Source organism: Meleagris gallopavo, chromosome 2, assembly GCF_905368555.1.
Source record: "Meleagris gallopavo chromosome 2, MGAL_WU_HG_1.1, whole genome shotgun sequence".
In the NCBI taxonomy this organism is placed as follows: domain Eukaryota; kingdom Metazoa; phylum Chordata; class Aves; order Galliformes; family Phasianidae; genus Meleagris; species Meleagris gallopavo.
Genome location: NC_139405.1, coordinates 25045377 through 25061949, shown reverse-complemented (window position 1 = coordinate 25061949; position 16573 = coordinate 25045377). Strand labels below are relative to the sequence as shown.

Below are 16573 nucleotides of genomic sequence, written 5' to 3'. Positions count from 1 at the left end.
TGAAAATAGAAAATGTTTGGGGTTCTTTTTTTGGCTGTAAGATCAGAAATAACACAGGACCCAAGGGAAAAACACAATTGGAAAGACACGATTGTTAGTGTGTCTACTGTTAGTAGATGAACACTGCTCACCTGCCATTTAGGCCAAGATGATGGTGTCTGAAGCTTGGAACCCAATAATGTCTGCTCTATCAAATGAAGTTGACCAGATTTCAGCAGAAAAGTACCCACGTCACAAAGCTATTACTATAATTAGCAATCTTGATGGCAGTCCTAGCAAAAAGGACAAGAACTGAATGAGCTATGGAGAATGAACTATCCTCTCACAGACAGAGGTGGCTTCTGGTCAGAGAGAAAGCATACTAGCAAAACAGTCTGAGAAAATATGTACTGATGCTTTGGTTTCTGAGATCATCAATCTCACACCATTCTAAAGCATTAAATTTATTTAAAAAAATAGGAAAGAAAAAAGAATGAAAGCATGTTTATTAATTTCTTCATTTCTTTCTTCCTTTCTTTCTTTTCTTTTTTCCCCTCACTTATTTTTTAAATTGCCAAGCAGGCAAGATCAACTAAGAAAATAGATACTGAAAAAAGAGCATCCTTTCTTTAAGTACTACCAACTTACCCAACCCCCAAATATCCCTCTGTGTTTAAAAGAAGGAAAGGAAAAAAAGAAAAAACCACACCAAAACAGCAAACGTAACAAAGGCATTAAGGCACTTCCCCTGTATAGTAATCCTAATTTATGGAAGACAGTGTAGCAAATGTCAACATTCTTAACACTAGTGAAGTATCACAACAATCTATAACAAAAGACCTGATTTTACTGGGTTTTCACTTCTCATAAGAAGTTCCTCATTACTATTTTTATTCAAATTCTGTTATTCAGTGGTTGTTTAGGCAGGTAACTTACATTAAAAAACAAACAAACAAAAAAACCCCACAACAACAGCAACAACAAAACCAACAAAAACCCAAACCAAGTTAAGTCTTGGATAATAGAAACTTGAAACATTTCCAAGACTCTCTCAGATGTTTTTGAGATGAATGGCATAGGTTGGAGTAGCTCTCAAGTTAGCAAAAGACACATAGTACAAATACAGACAAAAAATCAAAATTAGAAGAAAGGACAAAAGACACAAAAGCCTGCCTTGCTTCAAACTGTATTAATAATTGTAATAAAGATTTTTTAAAATGCCCCAGTTAACAGATGAACATCTACCTAGTACCACTCTCTACCCACCTCTTCTTTTCATATTTTAATTTAGGTTTCAGTTTTGAAAAGTATTATCATTGGTATGTATACTGCTTCAGGCAAAAGATTGTGTCTGGGGATTTATATGACTTTTTTCTATGACATTAACCAAGCACGTTCATTAACACATTAACAAAAGGCATCACCAGGATGTTTCTCCACGTCTTGATCTTTGTTTGAGATTACTCAGTTTTGTACAAAGATCAAAAAGATGGATATTAACTACTGACAGAGGTGATGTATATACCTATCATTACAATTCCTCTGGAGTCTTTCAAGCTTGCCTGCTATCATTTCCCCGTCCTTATTTTTTCATTAGGCTTTTCTTATTTCTCCATCTTCAATCTTCTGCCTTTCTAAGTTTACTCACTTTGCTCTGTATACTTATCCATTATTTCACCCCCCACAATTCATAACTGGTATCAGGAGACCAAGGTTAAACTTCAAACATCAGGTAACATCAATTATTCTTCCTTTCCTCTCACACTTCAACACAGTTTGAGTGCAATATGTACAATTGCAGATGGAAATTTCCCATATTTCTGATAATTTTGCAGTGCCTCATCTCAACATCATCTTCCTTGAATTTTACTTCTGGGTTGTCTCATCCATAAATGCAAATCCCAGTACTCAACTCTGTACTACAGGGCATCTAGACTCATAACTCAGCTTCTTCCAAAGCCTCAGTGAGTGAGAAGCTCATTGCAAGGCTTCATTGTTACCTCCGTTACTTGATCTCTAGGGACATAACAATTACAGTCTATAATCTGGATTTTGTTTTGAGCCTCCTCTATATTTGTAAACCTCAACTCTGTTCAGATTTTGCCAATTTTCTTTGCATAACATCGCTTAGAAGTTTCCTGTCTACCCACTCCACTTTAACTCTTGACCATGTCATCATCACGAACATCTTAGCATTACAATATTGTTCTCTGCTGGAAAATGCAGTCTTTCCCTATTAATATTTATTCAGTAAGCTGCTGCAAAGATTGTTTTTCTTGCCTATAACCATGATCTTGTCACCTTTCTCTTTGTATTTTTCCAGGTAAGTTGCAAGTCTTGTCTTTCAAATGCTTCACAAAAGTTCACTTCCCTATTTGCTATCTCTCATTCAATATTGAAAGAACAAGTTCCTTCTTTAATCAGCCCTAATGTCAGCCTCCATTTTCCACTTAGCTTTTCAAGAAAGCACCTTTACAATTTTCTTCCACTTTGTTATCCACAAACAGTCACAAATTTACTCCATTATCCTTGAAATTCTCCTTTAAAATAGTGCCTACAAAAACTAGAAAGAGGTTAGGCTACTCTTGTGCCTCAACCCTTGTCCATCATGCTGACTACAGGTATCCTCATTATCCTTCCTTACAATATTTATCTCTGGTCTTAGGCCATAGACTTTCTAACTGAAATTGCCTTTTTGATATGTGTTCATGCAATTCTTGGTACAATTCATAGTGAAGCCTCATCACATTAAAGCAGTAACAAAAATGAAAGAAAAAACCCCAAACACCAAACCTAATTTAAAAAAAAACCAACAAAACAACCAAACAACAAAAAAACCTCACAAAACCAAAACACCAACAAACCCCACAATCTTAGCTTTCCTGCCTACAAGTTGCCTGTTATAAATGGACAATAAAGTTACTTAGTCCCCTTATTCCTCATTCTAAGAGTATCTAAGCAACATACAAAGGCTGCTCTGAAAGTAATGCCTCCTTATTTATTATCTTGGCCCATGATGCCTGAGGCAGATGTTGGTGGTATGGCAGTAGAGGACGAATCTTTCTATCAATATCCCATTCCACGTTGTTGCCGTGAGACAGATGGCAGTAGATGGGCAGTCTGACACAATGGCTTCTGACATGGAAGTGTGGATGAAGGAAAGATGTGTCACTGCATGCCACCTACTGACACTCAATGATGCTTGCTGAACGTTTATGGAAACAAAACTGGATGTGAGCACAGAGGGATGGTGGGTGGTGCTTTTCAGCAGAAGTCACAGCAGCAGTGGCTTACTTCCACTAGGGCAGATTTTTATAAGCATGGCGTGCAGGCTCTTGTTCATTGCTGGCGAAAATATACAGCTAATGGTGATGACTGTGAAAAATAGTGTTTTGTAGCTGAGAATTTGCTCTGTCTAATAATGTTATTGTGCTCCTTGCATCTGTTGTAGCTTCCATGGAAATAAATAGAAGGCATTACTTTTGGAGTGGACCACATATTTTGCTAAAATCTAAATGGGAATATTACAGTTATATGTCTTCAAAAATAACAGTATTAACACTCACAGTTTTGCTGTTACTAAATTTTTGGGGCATAATAAATACACTGCATATAAATACAGCTGTTTCAGACACATCACAACCCATCATTCAGCACAATTATTTTTTTAAAGAAGGGAGAATATCTTGTATAAAAATGTTATTAATAAAAAATTCTCAACATTGGTTTTGGGAAATTGCCTTTTCCTTTCTCTCCTCTGTATCAATTAATTCTAAATCATTATTTAGGAGACTGACTACAGTTTTTAGCAAGTTTCACGTAGCTCATTTCGCACAAAATGGATGGTACATTCTAATTCAGACTGACATGATAGAGTTTTTACTATGGTATAGTATTTTATTATTAATTAAATGCATCATTTCAAAATACAAGACTGCTTAAGCACACACAGCACTGCTAAGATCAGCAACTGTAGGCTTTGTAAAAACTGCGTTTTTGAGTAAAAATATGAAAGAAGACAATTTGCTGCCCTATGGAAAATAGTCTATCCATGAATATGGGAAGGAGAATCAAGGGAACAAGAAAAAAAAAAAAAGTGAATTAGGAAGGACCAGAAGGACTGAATGGAGGCAAAAGTTTGAAACAGCAGAGGCTACGCAATTCACACACGCTCAGATTCTGAGGGCAAAAGGGACCATTACAATCATCTAAGATTTCAAGTTGTTTCATGAAGCCCATATATCTTGAGGGAAATTAATGCATGTTTAAGAACTGCATTCACTGTTTAAGAAACTACCACTTCCCATAGCAAGATGTCCTAATGTATTATCATTCTCTATCAAATCTCATTTTTTTTCTTGACTGAATTTGTCTAGCTTCAATTTCTACATCTTGTTTGGTATTTTATTATATGGTGATCTTTTATTAAAGGTTTTTTTCCCCACATGTGACTTTCAGATCAAAATCAATTCATTTCTTAACAATCAAGTTTTTTCTTTGACAAGTTAAGTAAACAGAGCCCTTTAACTCTCTCATTTCTATATCCTGATTCACTCTTATGCCTCTTTCCCAAATCCGTTTTATTTTCAATAAAACATTTAGTGTTTGAATAAGTGAATATTAACAGAAAACTAATGAAATAAGCAACGATGACACTATAAGCATCATTTTGTCAAAAATTTAAACTTTATCCCAACTCTCCTATGTCTGTGGCAAAGATTAGCAGAGGGCACCTGTGAAGGAGATAGCCTACTGAAAGTGTGTAAGAAGTATGTGATTGTCTACTGAGGCAGTCTTCTTTTGCTCTAAATCTTCCTATCAGCTAACGATTAGGATATAGAATGAGAACTCACAGAGGATAGCACCATTTCAGAGAGATGCAATTAATTCCTTGTGCACTAACTGCAGAAGAAACTGAAGACACTTTCATCACAGAATCCCTTTATGATGGAAGATGTCTTCTTTAAAAAGAAGTCCTGCTTTACAAAACTTCAGGAGTTCTTAAAAGGGGTCAACAAGTATTGAGATAAGGGTGATACTGGGTAGGACAGGTTGCTTCTGATTCCAAAAGACTATTGGAGAAAACCCTCACCAACAACATTTAAGGAAAGTAGACAGCCATGGGATAAGAGTCCTGGCAGGGCTAAAGAATGAAACAAAAGACAGGAAACAGAATAGTAGTAAATGGTCAGTCCTCACAATGGAGAGAGATAATCCGCGGGGTTTCCCGGGACCTGTTCTATTTAACATGTTTTCAACTGAGGCGCACTGAAGTAGCAAAGTTTGCTGACACTATGAGGTTATTCAAGATAGTAAGGAAAAGAGCAGGCTGTAAAGAATTGCAGAAGGGTGAAACTGAGGTTTGGGACAATAAAATAGCAGATGAAATTCTGTATGGATAAATGCAAAGTGGAAAACAACAAAAATAATCCTTGCTTCATAAAGGAAATGGAGAAAAATTATCATTACCAGAAATCTCCTTATTTTGTTACAGACAGAATCATGAAAACATTACAAGACTGCCCAACTACACTCAAAAAGCCAATCACTGTTAGGTATTTTTAGAAGAGGAACGGAAAGAATACTTATGGCACTACACATATACATATCATTTGCACACATTCTGAATGCATACTGTTCACTCTAATCTGAAAGGCAGTAGTCTGAAACCAGAAAGGAAACAGAAAAGGGCAAGTATGATCAGAGGTAAGGAATGGCCTCCACTAGAGTTGAATTTTCTCTGATCGCTACAAATACACAATAGGCACCAACAAATGGACATTGTTTCCTCCACACATACATAAAATTATCAAATGAAGACAGCAGCAATCAAAGTCTTTTCTTCCTAACAAAAGAGCAGGAAACTATTCTCCCAGCTGTGTATGCAAGAACACCACACGAGGAGACTGAAGAGGCAGTTCAATGAAATTTCCTTTAGGGTTATGAAACTGACAAGCACAACTAATTCAATAAATATGCTTCAAAAAGTTTGAATTTAGCAACACATTGATTAGATAGCTGAAAACCTAGGAATTTTTTATTAAAGCTGTCCTATGTTGATAGAACCTGTTGCATGATTCACTGAAATTAGGACAGCTAGAAAGCTGGTTTACTGGAAGAACATTGCAGTAAGATTAAAATATTCACATGCTGGCAGTTACAGAAAAAGAAGTAATTAATAGAAGAATGGAATCATGGCTATGTAGTAGTGCTCTGCTGTTGACAACTGCAATGAGGCACTCCCAGACCATATCTGGAACTCCCGCTGCCTAGAAAAGAACTGGAATTGCATAGTTGGTGGAAAGTTCATGTTCAGTTACTCTTATTATATGTATATATATATATAATATATATACATATATATATATTTGTGTGTGTATGTGTGAGTTCTAATGCTTACTATAAGATGAGCAAAGAGTGCATGATACATTACTACTAAATAAATCAAATAGTGCATCATGCAACAAGCATTCCTCTCACTGTTGCATGTACTTGCTTATACCAACGTGAAATGTAATATTTCTGGACCAGCTCTTAGCAGCTAAGACTAGACTTATCTGTGCCTAAAACTCCTTTGAGTTTAGGCAATAAATATACAAACTCCTAAGAGTCCCATATCAGTAATAAGTATACAAATTTTGTTCTTAGCAGTCAGTCTTCTCAAACAAGTGAGTCTGGTGGAAGAACAATCTCCCTCATAGATGAGAATAAAAAAGGCTGTTAACCTTTAGAATATATTGCAAAGCCTTCTCTCTGATAAAGCTTTTCCATTGTGTCATATGTAATAACAACGATTCTTCAAAATTCTACAGCATAAATCCCTATTTCACTGAGATTTTCGCATGAAGAAGGAAGAAAAAGAGCAGAGATTCTATAAATGTTATTCCTAATTTAATAGTGGTAGACATGTTCAAAGCAAACGTGCTATGCATGTTGCACTAGTAATAACTGATGCTACAAAGACTGCTATCAGGATAACTCATAGGCTAAGTTATGGCATAAACTTGAAGTGGTTCAAGGATAATTTCTCAGCTGTGAGAAAAATGAAAATCATCAAACCTATATACAATATTAATAATTCACTTCCTTATGGCAAATCATTTGTAGTAATTTGGTGGCATTTATTTATGTACCTATTCCCAGTAAGCATTAGCAAGGAATTCTGACTATACTACTAGAAGCTAAAAATAAGCATAGAATTCCATAACCACTGCTGAAGTATACTGTTTACTAAATATCTATTATTACAACACATAATATGTCAAACTGCCAGTTTGGCTTACATTGCTGTACTTTTAAACAACAATCAAGAGTTGGCAGAGAGCTAGATAAGTGCTAATTTATTGCATTTTGTATAAATCTAAATAAATAAATGTATGGCATGTTGTCCTAAGCTAACTTCACTTGACTGATAATGGATTGCTCCTTTTTGTGTTATACGTTTTTTGGCAACTTTTCCAGGTCCAGATTTGAATGCCTGAAATATCATAACTGAATCTCCTACTGATAATTTGTATTCCTGGTTCAAGGAAAAGAGTGTAAGATCCCAGTTAGAAGGAGATGCAGTGAGAAGGGCCTAATGTTTTTTATATATTATAACACTATAATTTTCATTGGACACTGTTTAAATGGCACTTAAGAGTGAGGAACACACAGTGCCTACTCCAGATCAATTTAATGTTGAAGTATGTCACTCAAATGAACCATTTAGAGCTTGCTAGCTCGAAACAATGTAAAAGAAGTCACTTACTATCACTCTGCTTGACAGTGTTGCATTTTTCCCTATAAAACACTATATTGCATTGTGGTTTTTTAGTATGCAAACTCCAGGTTTGGGGTAGTAGGGAGAGTCAGAGTTACAGTAATAGTTCAGCTACTACATCAGCGTTTTAAGCTTCTTCAAGGCTAGAGTGTGATCAAATAACTTTGCTACTGTCATCATCATCACTGAATCTGAAGGACTGATCCACCCATTAGCACTTAACAGATAACTTAATGTAAAAACCTTAATTTTCACATGAGAAAGCAACTATTAATGTGTATAATAAAGGTTGAATGATGGCCTCTGCTTATTAGAACACCTATAAGAATTTACAATTCTACAACGAACCTAGACGAGTCTTCAGAAGTAAAAATCAAACTCAGTTTTATTATGAGAACCTTATATTTTATATAGTACTTCACTTGATTTTTTAATTTAATTATTTTTATGTAAACAACAACACCAAATCCATTGCATTCAGTAAGTTAAACACTTGACATTTTTACTCCTTATAGTGCAATATTTTATAAAGTCTGGATATGTTTATTAATTAGTGATTATTAACACCCAGTAAACAACATCATGTCTTGTAAAAACACAATCTTTCTTCACAGCATGAAGCCAAAATCTATTATTCACTGATTCCATATGCTGAAATACACTCAAATGATCACAAATGACCTTAAGCATTAGATAAATGTAAATGAGGACAGGGTAGAAAATGTGCTTTTGATTGATATCTAAAAGACCAGGTTTGAAGTCTTGACAAGGGATGAAATCTGAAATCTTATACAAAGTAGATGGTAATTGGAAACCTACAAAATCTAAGCTTCTGCACAGATGTACTGCACAGGTCTGAAGTTGCTCACAAGTGTTCAGCACATGGAGCCTCAAAGACTATTCCTGGACTCTTGTGGCCTTTGTCTATTTGGGAAGCAAGTATTAGATATCTCTCTAAGTTCTATTCACATATACCCCAACAAAGGCAGAATTTTCCTAAGAACTCACTTAAAAGAATATCTTCTACATAGAATGGCTACATAAGCATAGAATAAATTATGTGAATGATAGCCATTGAAATTGTATGTGCTTAGCCCTCTACATTAATAAGCTTATTTTGCTCTAACAACTTGGGTTTTTTTAGCCCCTTTTCAGCTTTACTTTAACCACTTTGATAAGACTGAGAACCTTTCTTCTGGAATAAGAGTCCTTTAAAGAAAAAAAAAAAAAAAAAGTGAATTTTTAGGCAGACACATTTCATCTTAGGTAGCCATCTCTGAGCATGTGGTTTTTCACTACTCTTTATCTTAAATACGAAGAGCTTTAAAATTTGCTTTTTAAATATTAGAAAAAATGAACACTCTTCACAGTCTCTTCTGTTTCCAGGCCCTACCGCACTTGGAGAACAGGGAAATAAATAGTTAAACAGCTAACTTCAGCAGCATCAATTACAGGGTGGATCAGGAAGGGTTTTGGAGATGAAGGAAACCAAACTCTCTGGACCTCTACAATGTTCATGCACCAGAGCACTCCCTTAGAAACAACTGAGTTGATTTTTAAGACTTCCAAATTTCTGTCTTGCATCATTTAAACCATGATACATATGTATTCTTGCTGTATACACCTGTGCCAGTGTAAGTAATATGTCACAAATTTACACACTTCACATTTACATTACATATACAATTACATGCGAGAATCCATAAAACACTATAGTAGTATCTTACCAGCTTGACACTTTCTGAGTCTTAAATACTCCTGCAGTTACATTTCTTGTGATGATGTCACTTACATCTATAGTGTATTTGTTAAGAATTATAAATAAAACTAGAGCAATAATAAAAATAATCAGAAATACTTTTTTACATCAGTAATATATTCATATATTCATATATACATATATACATATATATTCATAATGTCTTTAATCTATTTGGTTTTCAAAGCGCATTAATAGTCAGTCTGTGCAGAAGCATAAATTTCATAATGCTACTCTCGTTTGGCTGCCATAAATCTACCCAGCCTCTTGCTCTTGTTGCCCACCTCTATTGTATGTTCCTTCATTAACACTTCAATTTCCAGAACTGCTAGTGCTGTAGCTACAGAAGATGCAGAAAAAGATTTCCCTATCTTACTTATATTTAAAAAGAATTATTATTTACAACTATAAGAATTACAGAAATATCTTAGCATGCTCACTTTGCTGTTTAGTTGGTGCTGCTTTCCATTGTATCACTAGATCACAGAACGGAGGCTTCAGAAGCTTTTGGTTTTGAGTTCCAGAACTGCCACAAGGTATGCACCTTTATTCCTGGCTCTGTATGAAATCCAGCATGCATCAGGAGCACCTTCACCTGTAGGCAAGGGAGTTTCTAGTTCATTTGCTTTCTTGAGAAAGCTGTGGAACTGCCATAAAGGAGAGCATAAAGCAACAAATGCCTTTTGTTCTCCATAAGCACTGCAAGAGTCCCTCAGCTTCGTGTCTCTGCCTCTTTCAGCCTGGAAGATAGGTAACAAATTCGGATAACCACACAGGCAGGCCAATGCAAGAGCTTTCAATCAAAGGGAGCAGTGTTCAGTCACCTATGCCTAGGAAGATAACCTTCATAATCAATCATTTGTAGTTAGTGAGAAGCCACTGGCAAGTAAAAGGTGTAGCAAGTAACCAAGGAACTGTGAGAACATTAACTGGCATCCAGTGTGAATCCATATGTATTTGAACGGTTCACTCTCAAGTCTCAAAAATTAACTGAAAGGGACAATTTTGATAAAGACCTCAATGATAGTTCATTCTTAGTTAAAATACAGGAAGCACAATGCAAATGAGGAGGATATTTCTAGGTGTGCAAAATATTTTGGATGCAAGTGCTCTTTTAAGACAACTGAACACTAATGTCAAACTAATTTTAAAAATGACTAATGTTACCTTTTCTTTGTTGTGCTGAAATCTTATAATGGGCCCTCCTAAATTTGTTAACCGTTTAAGATAAGTTATTTTAGGAAAGTCCCTATCCAAACAATGTGGAAGAAAAGACAGCTGATAGTTTATGAAGCAAAAAATTAGAGATGAAGTGACAGCGGAGTGGTTTAAACAAATCTCTGGACTTCGCACATGCCTTTTAAATCTTTTTCATGTTATGCATTGGGAAGTAGTAATACATCATCAATACTTGTGAAGCAATAGAAAGGCACAGATAATTCCATGAGCATGCTGTTTTTTCAGTGGAGGTAGAAGTAATGTTACTGATAAATTAGGTATACTTCACTTATATTATATAAATGGGCAAAACTATTAATAATTGTTATAACCATGTTAACACTAGCTTTTTTTAAATAATTTATAAGCCCATGTCTTCAGGCACTCAGGCTGAACACGACCTCTTTAACCTAAATTTCCCAGGACTGTTGAAAGATCCATACACTATATTTTAATGCCCATTATAGTGCACTGCAACAATGTTTTGTATTATTGATGCTTTTAGACAGCAGTTCAAGTCACCATTGCATGGTGTGAAACAGAGCTAAGGCAGAAGATACACAGCCTCTCTGACACATAAAAATGAATGGTATCTTCAGATATGGCCACAATTTAGTGCATAGAGATACTTTCAGTGTTCTGCATAAATCTGTCATAGAAATGACCTAAATTGAACAATTTGTATTGGGATGAAAATCACCCAAAATTTCAAAGAGGAATGAATTTGATACTTTGCCTTTGTAAATCTTCAATTTTTGATGTAAATATCTATATTTTTCTTTTAAAAAGCTGTCTTCATTTAAAATGTCACGAAAGAACTTAGATAAAACCAACAATAAAGTTTTGAACAAAGCTGAAAAAGCAACATCATCCATCTTTACTTCATTGATTTGGCAGTGAGAATGATCTGTTAAACAATTAAAATCTGCCAATGATATGGAAAAGGAATGAGTTAGAATGAAATCTTTTCAATGGCTTAGTAACTAAAATTATAATATCCATTAAAAATTCCATAAACCTCAAGCATAAGACCATTAATAAATATAAAATATAGCAACATATGTTACAGTGTAGCAGTTAAAATCACAACAATTTGAAATTAACACATTCATCAATTGTATTAGCTTGTAATATTTCAATAACGTATCCTAAAACAGATATGTATTCACAATATGCATGTGAATACCTCATATGCCAGTATGAAATGGAGAATAACGTGAGAAATGTCAAAAACTAAAAGAAAAATCAAATCCTCAAAAGCTTGAGACTTCACAAAGCAAGGCTGTTAGTTACGCTCACTGAATAGCAATAACAACAACAAAAACAACAATAATTATGATGATGATGATAATACAAAGGCAGATTTTCAGAAGCAATGCACTATTGCCAGGTCGATTTTCAATTACATTTCACTGATGTATTCATTTGTTTCTTAATGTGCTCATCTTGCCCATTAAGAATAATTAGCAGGCTTGCTTGGTGATTTCCTGGCTTCTGACAGTGATTTTTTTCTTTTTTGTTGACAACCACTTTTACTTTTTGGAAAGTAATTTTTGGATATTATAGTATGACTGGCATGTAATTTAAGCTTCCTAAGAAATTTAAAGGGAAGATGTAAACAGTAATTTTTAAACGAGATTATTTTAATGTATAATACCTACATAAAAAACATAATACTAGGCATTAACTGCTCCTGAAGAGCAGAATCTAGACAAGAAAACAGTATTTTATCCCACATTAACTTAATTTGGTGCGGTAAACAATTAAAAAATGACACAAGCTGTAGTAAAAATTAGCAGAAATACATCATCTGTAGGCCGTGACACTTGAAGCCAGACACTATTTCCTATTACACTATATATTTGTACAGATTTCACTAAGTCTGGTGTGGCTGAAGCAGATCTAAATTTAGCCTGAACTCCTGTTCTAGCTAATCACTATACAGAAAAAGGCAAGAGAAAATTACCATAAAACAGATCATAAAATTACTACAGAAGTCCATAAAACACATAAAATGCAACATAAATTTTATTATGTATGCTTTTAAGAATACTTTCTACCTACACTGTAAAGTTCTTAGTCTGCTGCACTTTGGCACCCTGCTAATATTAAGCCCATTGTAAAATCCAACACAATAAAAGCATTTTGAATGCTGAGCCTTCAGAGCACCAAATGTTAGAAAAAGAAAAATAAATTCCTGTTAGAGCCTTCCACCAATCACACATATCAGTGTGATGGGATTCACTGAGTGAACGCAGATGAAAACTTCTTACAAGACTTCCAGAAATAAAAGATATTTCTACAGCATGTTGTAAAAAACAAAGCTGTGTCAATTTATTATATTAGTGTATCTTCTTCAGAAAATAGAGTGCTTTAATTTCTTTAATTCCAAAGACTCACTGAATATTTCCGTGCTTGCTAAGGATGACTTCTAAATTTCCAAAAAGTTCAGGTATGTTTGTGGAATCTGCTACACAAGCTATTTGCTGACTTTATGATTACTGAGCTCACCTGAAGCCTTCTGTGGGTAAAATGACCTTTTGTTAAATAACTGCTTTCAGAAGACGTCTGTTTGTTTTCTTAGATTAGTTTTGAAACACTTTTCTTCTCCCATATTTTTTATTTTCATAACGACAGAAGGGTTGGGAGAGGAGATGCTGTATAAAATGCACAGAATCATGAGTACTTTCTCCTCAGCTCATGGCTATTGTCAGCTATATTTCAGCAAAATAAGAATTCTTGGAACACAACAGAGAACTTGAATTTTCAAGAAAAAGGAGACTTTTATCAGGTTTCCTTCAAGAATTAAAAGATATAATTGGCTCTTGATTCCCATGGAATTGTGAAAGTGTAAACAATTACACTTGTCTGAGTTACCTTCGAGTGTTTTTGGCTGTAGTAGCCAACATCACACTGTTACATCTGATTTACCAGTCATAAGCAATTGCTATTTTCCTAATCCACAATGTCATTTAACTGATTTTTTTCATAAAAGATTCATTATGTTGGCTTTCAAATGCATACAAAACTCAAATCTAAACAATTCTTACGATGCAGGGGCCAAAACCTGAAAACCTAGTCTGCCTTAACATGCAAATAGAAAGATTACCAAGGAAAAAGCAAATAGATATCTTCCATTTTTTTCCTCTCAATTCCTAAGGGCTATTAGTATTCACTATATATATCTGTTCTTGTTCTGTGCTGATATTTAATGTGGCCACAAATTATGCTCACTCATTCTCTCGCTTATCCAAAGTACAGTTCAATTTTCTGAACTATGTGCTCAAATTAGAAGGGCATAATAGCAATTTATTCTAACATAATATTATAAGACATATAATAAAATACTTTCTACATGGGACAGAGGATTTTTGTAATCTTACATCAAGGGATACTGTGAAAAACTGATAATTGATTAGACACACTAAATGGGCAATTGGTAGACAGTTATAACTTATACCAGTAGTGAAAGTATGCATTTCAAAATACACTATAGCAATATAAAAATACTATGCATTTTTAAGAGGCTAATATATGAAAATAAAAAAGAAAAGGAATATAATTAAAAACAAAAACATGAAACATCACCCATAAACCTAGTTTCTCCTGCAAAATGAATACGCGAAGGAGAGCTAATGATTTGATTCACTGCTGTACCTCCTCTAACTGCAGCTTACACACACAGAATCCTTCAGCACTCAACCATGAGACAAACATTTACTGCTATACTTGCTGTATACCAACATGTACATTTTTAATTAACGAAGAAAATATCAGATTTATAATGGGGGAAGCTGCAGCTTTGCTCAAGATATTCTGCATCTATTTTTTTAATTACTTGTGTGGGGACTTTTTCTTAATATACCCCTTGCTGTCTGTCTTTATATTGATTGTTACTCAGCCAGTAAAAATGAACGAGCACAGCAAACCAGTTTTCTATCTGAATAAGGATACTTTTGATGGCCTTTTCATTTCCATCAGTTAACAGAACTTCTTTGACATCTGCAGAAATAGCAACCTGAAAAAAAGAGCACAGCAAACAATGAGCAAATATGCTTGTCTGTGTGGAAGTGAAGACAGGAGTGACAAGCCTTCAGTATCATGCTTCCTCACCTATTTCTCTGTAACAATCTTCAATCTTTTTTCATTTTATGTCTGCATTATTTTAATCATTCAATCAAATCAGTCAATACTTTTATCATTCCATTTGCGGGAGCCTCTATCTTGCTATCATTCTGTTCCGTAATTGCATTGTGACAGCGGATGATGGTATTCTGAGAGGCTTTCATTTGCGGGCTTCTGTTTATCTAGTAGAGCCATCATACAAGGCTGTCACTCTGCCTTTCAGCTTGCTTCTGTCTGACTGCCTGATGCCCTTCATATAACTTTGCATTGCAGGCAGATGGCTTTGTAAGGGTAATTTTTTTGTGAGCTTTGACATGCTCGCACATTGGGCTGTAACCTCGACACATTGTATAAGAGCGACAGGTTTGTCAAATGCCAATCAGTGTAACAATATGCTTTTATTTGTAGAGACATAAAAACTTGTCTAATGCACTGCACTGCTACATAATATCTCCTGAATACATGACTCAGAACCCAGAGAATGGTGAACGACTCTCCTGAATGGCCAATCTAATTCAAAAGAATCTAATTACTGAGAGCTCTGGATCATGTTTGTTGGTGTAATAATGCAGGCAAAACATTAGCAGCTATATCATGGTGCTCCAACTGTGATTCGCCAGGCTATTCCTGTATCTTAGCAAATGGGACTACAATCTGAAAAAAAAAAAAAAAAAAAAAAAAAAAAAGCTTCAGCTATGGCAATGAAAGACAGACCATACGTGGCCTGGAATGTCACAACAAGAGATATTGACTACACGGAGGTAAAATGTTTCTGCTCATCGAGGCAACCATAAAATCAATATGATACGAAAGCAAGTCAATCTAGAAGGTCTCTCAAGACTCTGCAGCTTGACCGCAGCTGAGGCTGTTGACAGTTCTCTGACCCAGCAGTTGGAGGCACTGGAACATTTTTCCTTTTGTTTCTTCCTCTGAATGGGATTGGAATTGAGAAAAGACCTACCATGAGCCCAGCCAAGCATGTCATGCCACCCCCTAGCTCACACACAGCAAGGTCCCTGAAAGAGAGAAAGGAAATGGTAGAACCCATACAAATTAGATGAAAACGGTCAGAGAGACATATATGTTACAAGAACAAATTGCCATCTGCAGTAAGAACGGAGCTACCAGGAAGTTGTAGAGACATGACTGGGCTACCTCATGTCGTTTTGCGTTTTAAAAATAATTATGAAATAGAAAAGTCACAAAGCAGGCAAACCAGTGGGGGTTCCCTCATTAGTGTTCAGTGCAACATTACCACCGCTGAGCTGAAAAATCTGAGAAGGTTCCCTTTTTTCCCTTGTCAATGGCTCTGTCTTTTAGAACTAAACTAGCTAGAGTAGCGAAAGATAATTGTTAGGAAAGGATAACAATGTTAATCCACATTCATTCTTGCAAAAACAGTTAGAGAAGTAAATGGAGAAATTAATATTATTTATATATTGCTCTACACAGTTATGCTCAAAAGCCTTTCGATATTAAAAAAGAGAAGTTTTAAAACACGCCATATACCACAGAACAATTACCCATGAAGAAATCCGATCCTTCAATTAGCACTTAAAACCACAAGTGACCTACAAACAATACTGTTAGGAACAAGGAAGGAACTGCAAACAGTTAAGCCACAGAAAACCAAACGAAGTTAGCGTCAAGAGTCCGAGCTGAGCCCAAGCATAGGGGTGAATACACGGTCTAAAAGGTTGCTTTTAGCTCAGACCATAGCAGGCAGTTAT

At 35.2% G+C, this 16573-nt stretch overlaps 1 protein-coding gene across 2 annotated transcripts in view; it reads right to left on the bottom strand.

Moving 5' to 3' along the window:
* The window catches only part of CAMKMT (calmodulin-lysine N-methyltransferase), a 194692-nt gene that overhangs the window by 24437 nt on the left and 153682 nt on the right, over positions 1 to 16573 (bottom strand). For both annotated transcript variants that reach the window (XM_010706776.4, XM_031552384.2), the window contains exons 5-7: positions 15805 to 15859; positions 14673 to 14736; positions 9469 to 9535 (exon numbers count right to left, since the gene is read on the bottom strand). In XM_010706776.4, the coding sequence (XP_010705078.2) occupies positions 9469 to 9535; positions 14673 to 14736; positions 15805 to 15859 (186 nt within the window). The remainder of the gene's footprint in view (positions 1 to 9468; positions 9536 to 14672; positions 14737 to 15804; positions 15860 to 16573) is intronic.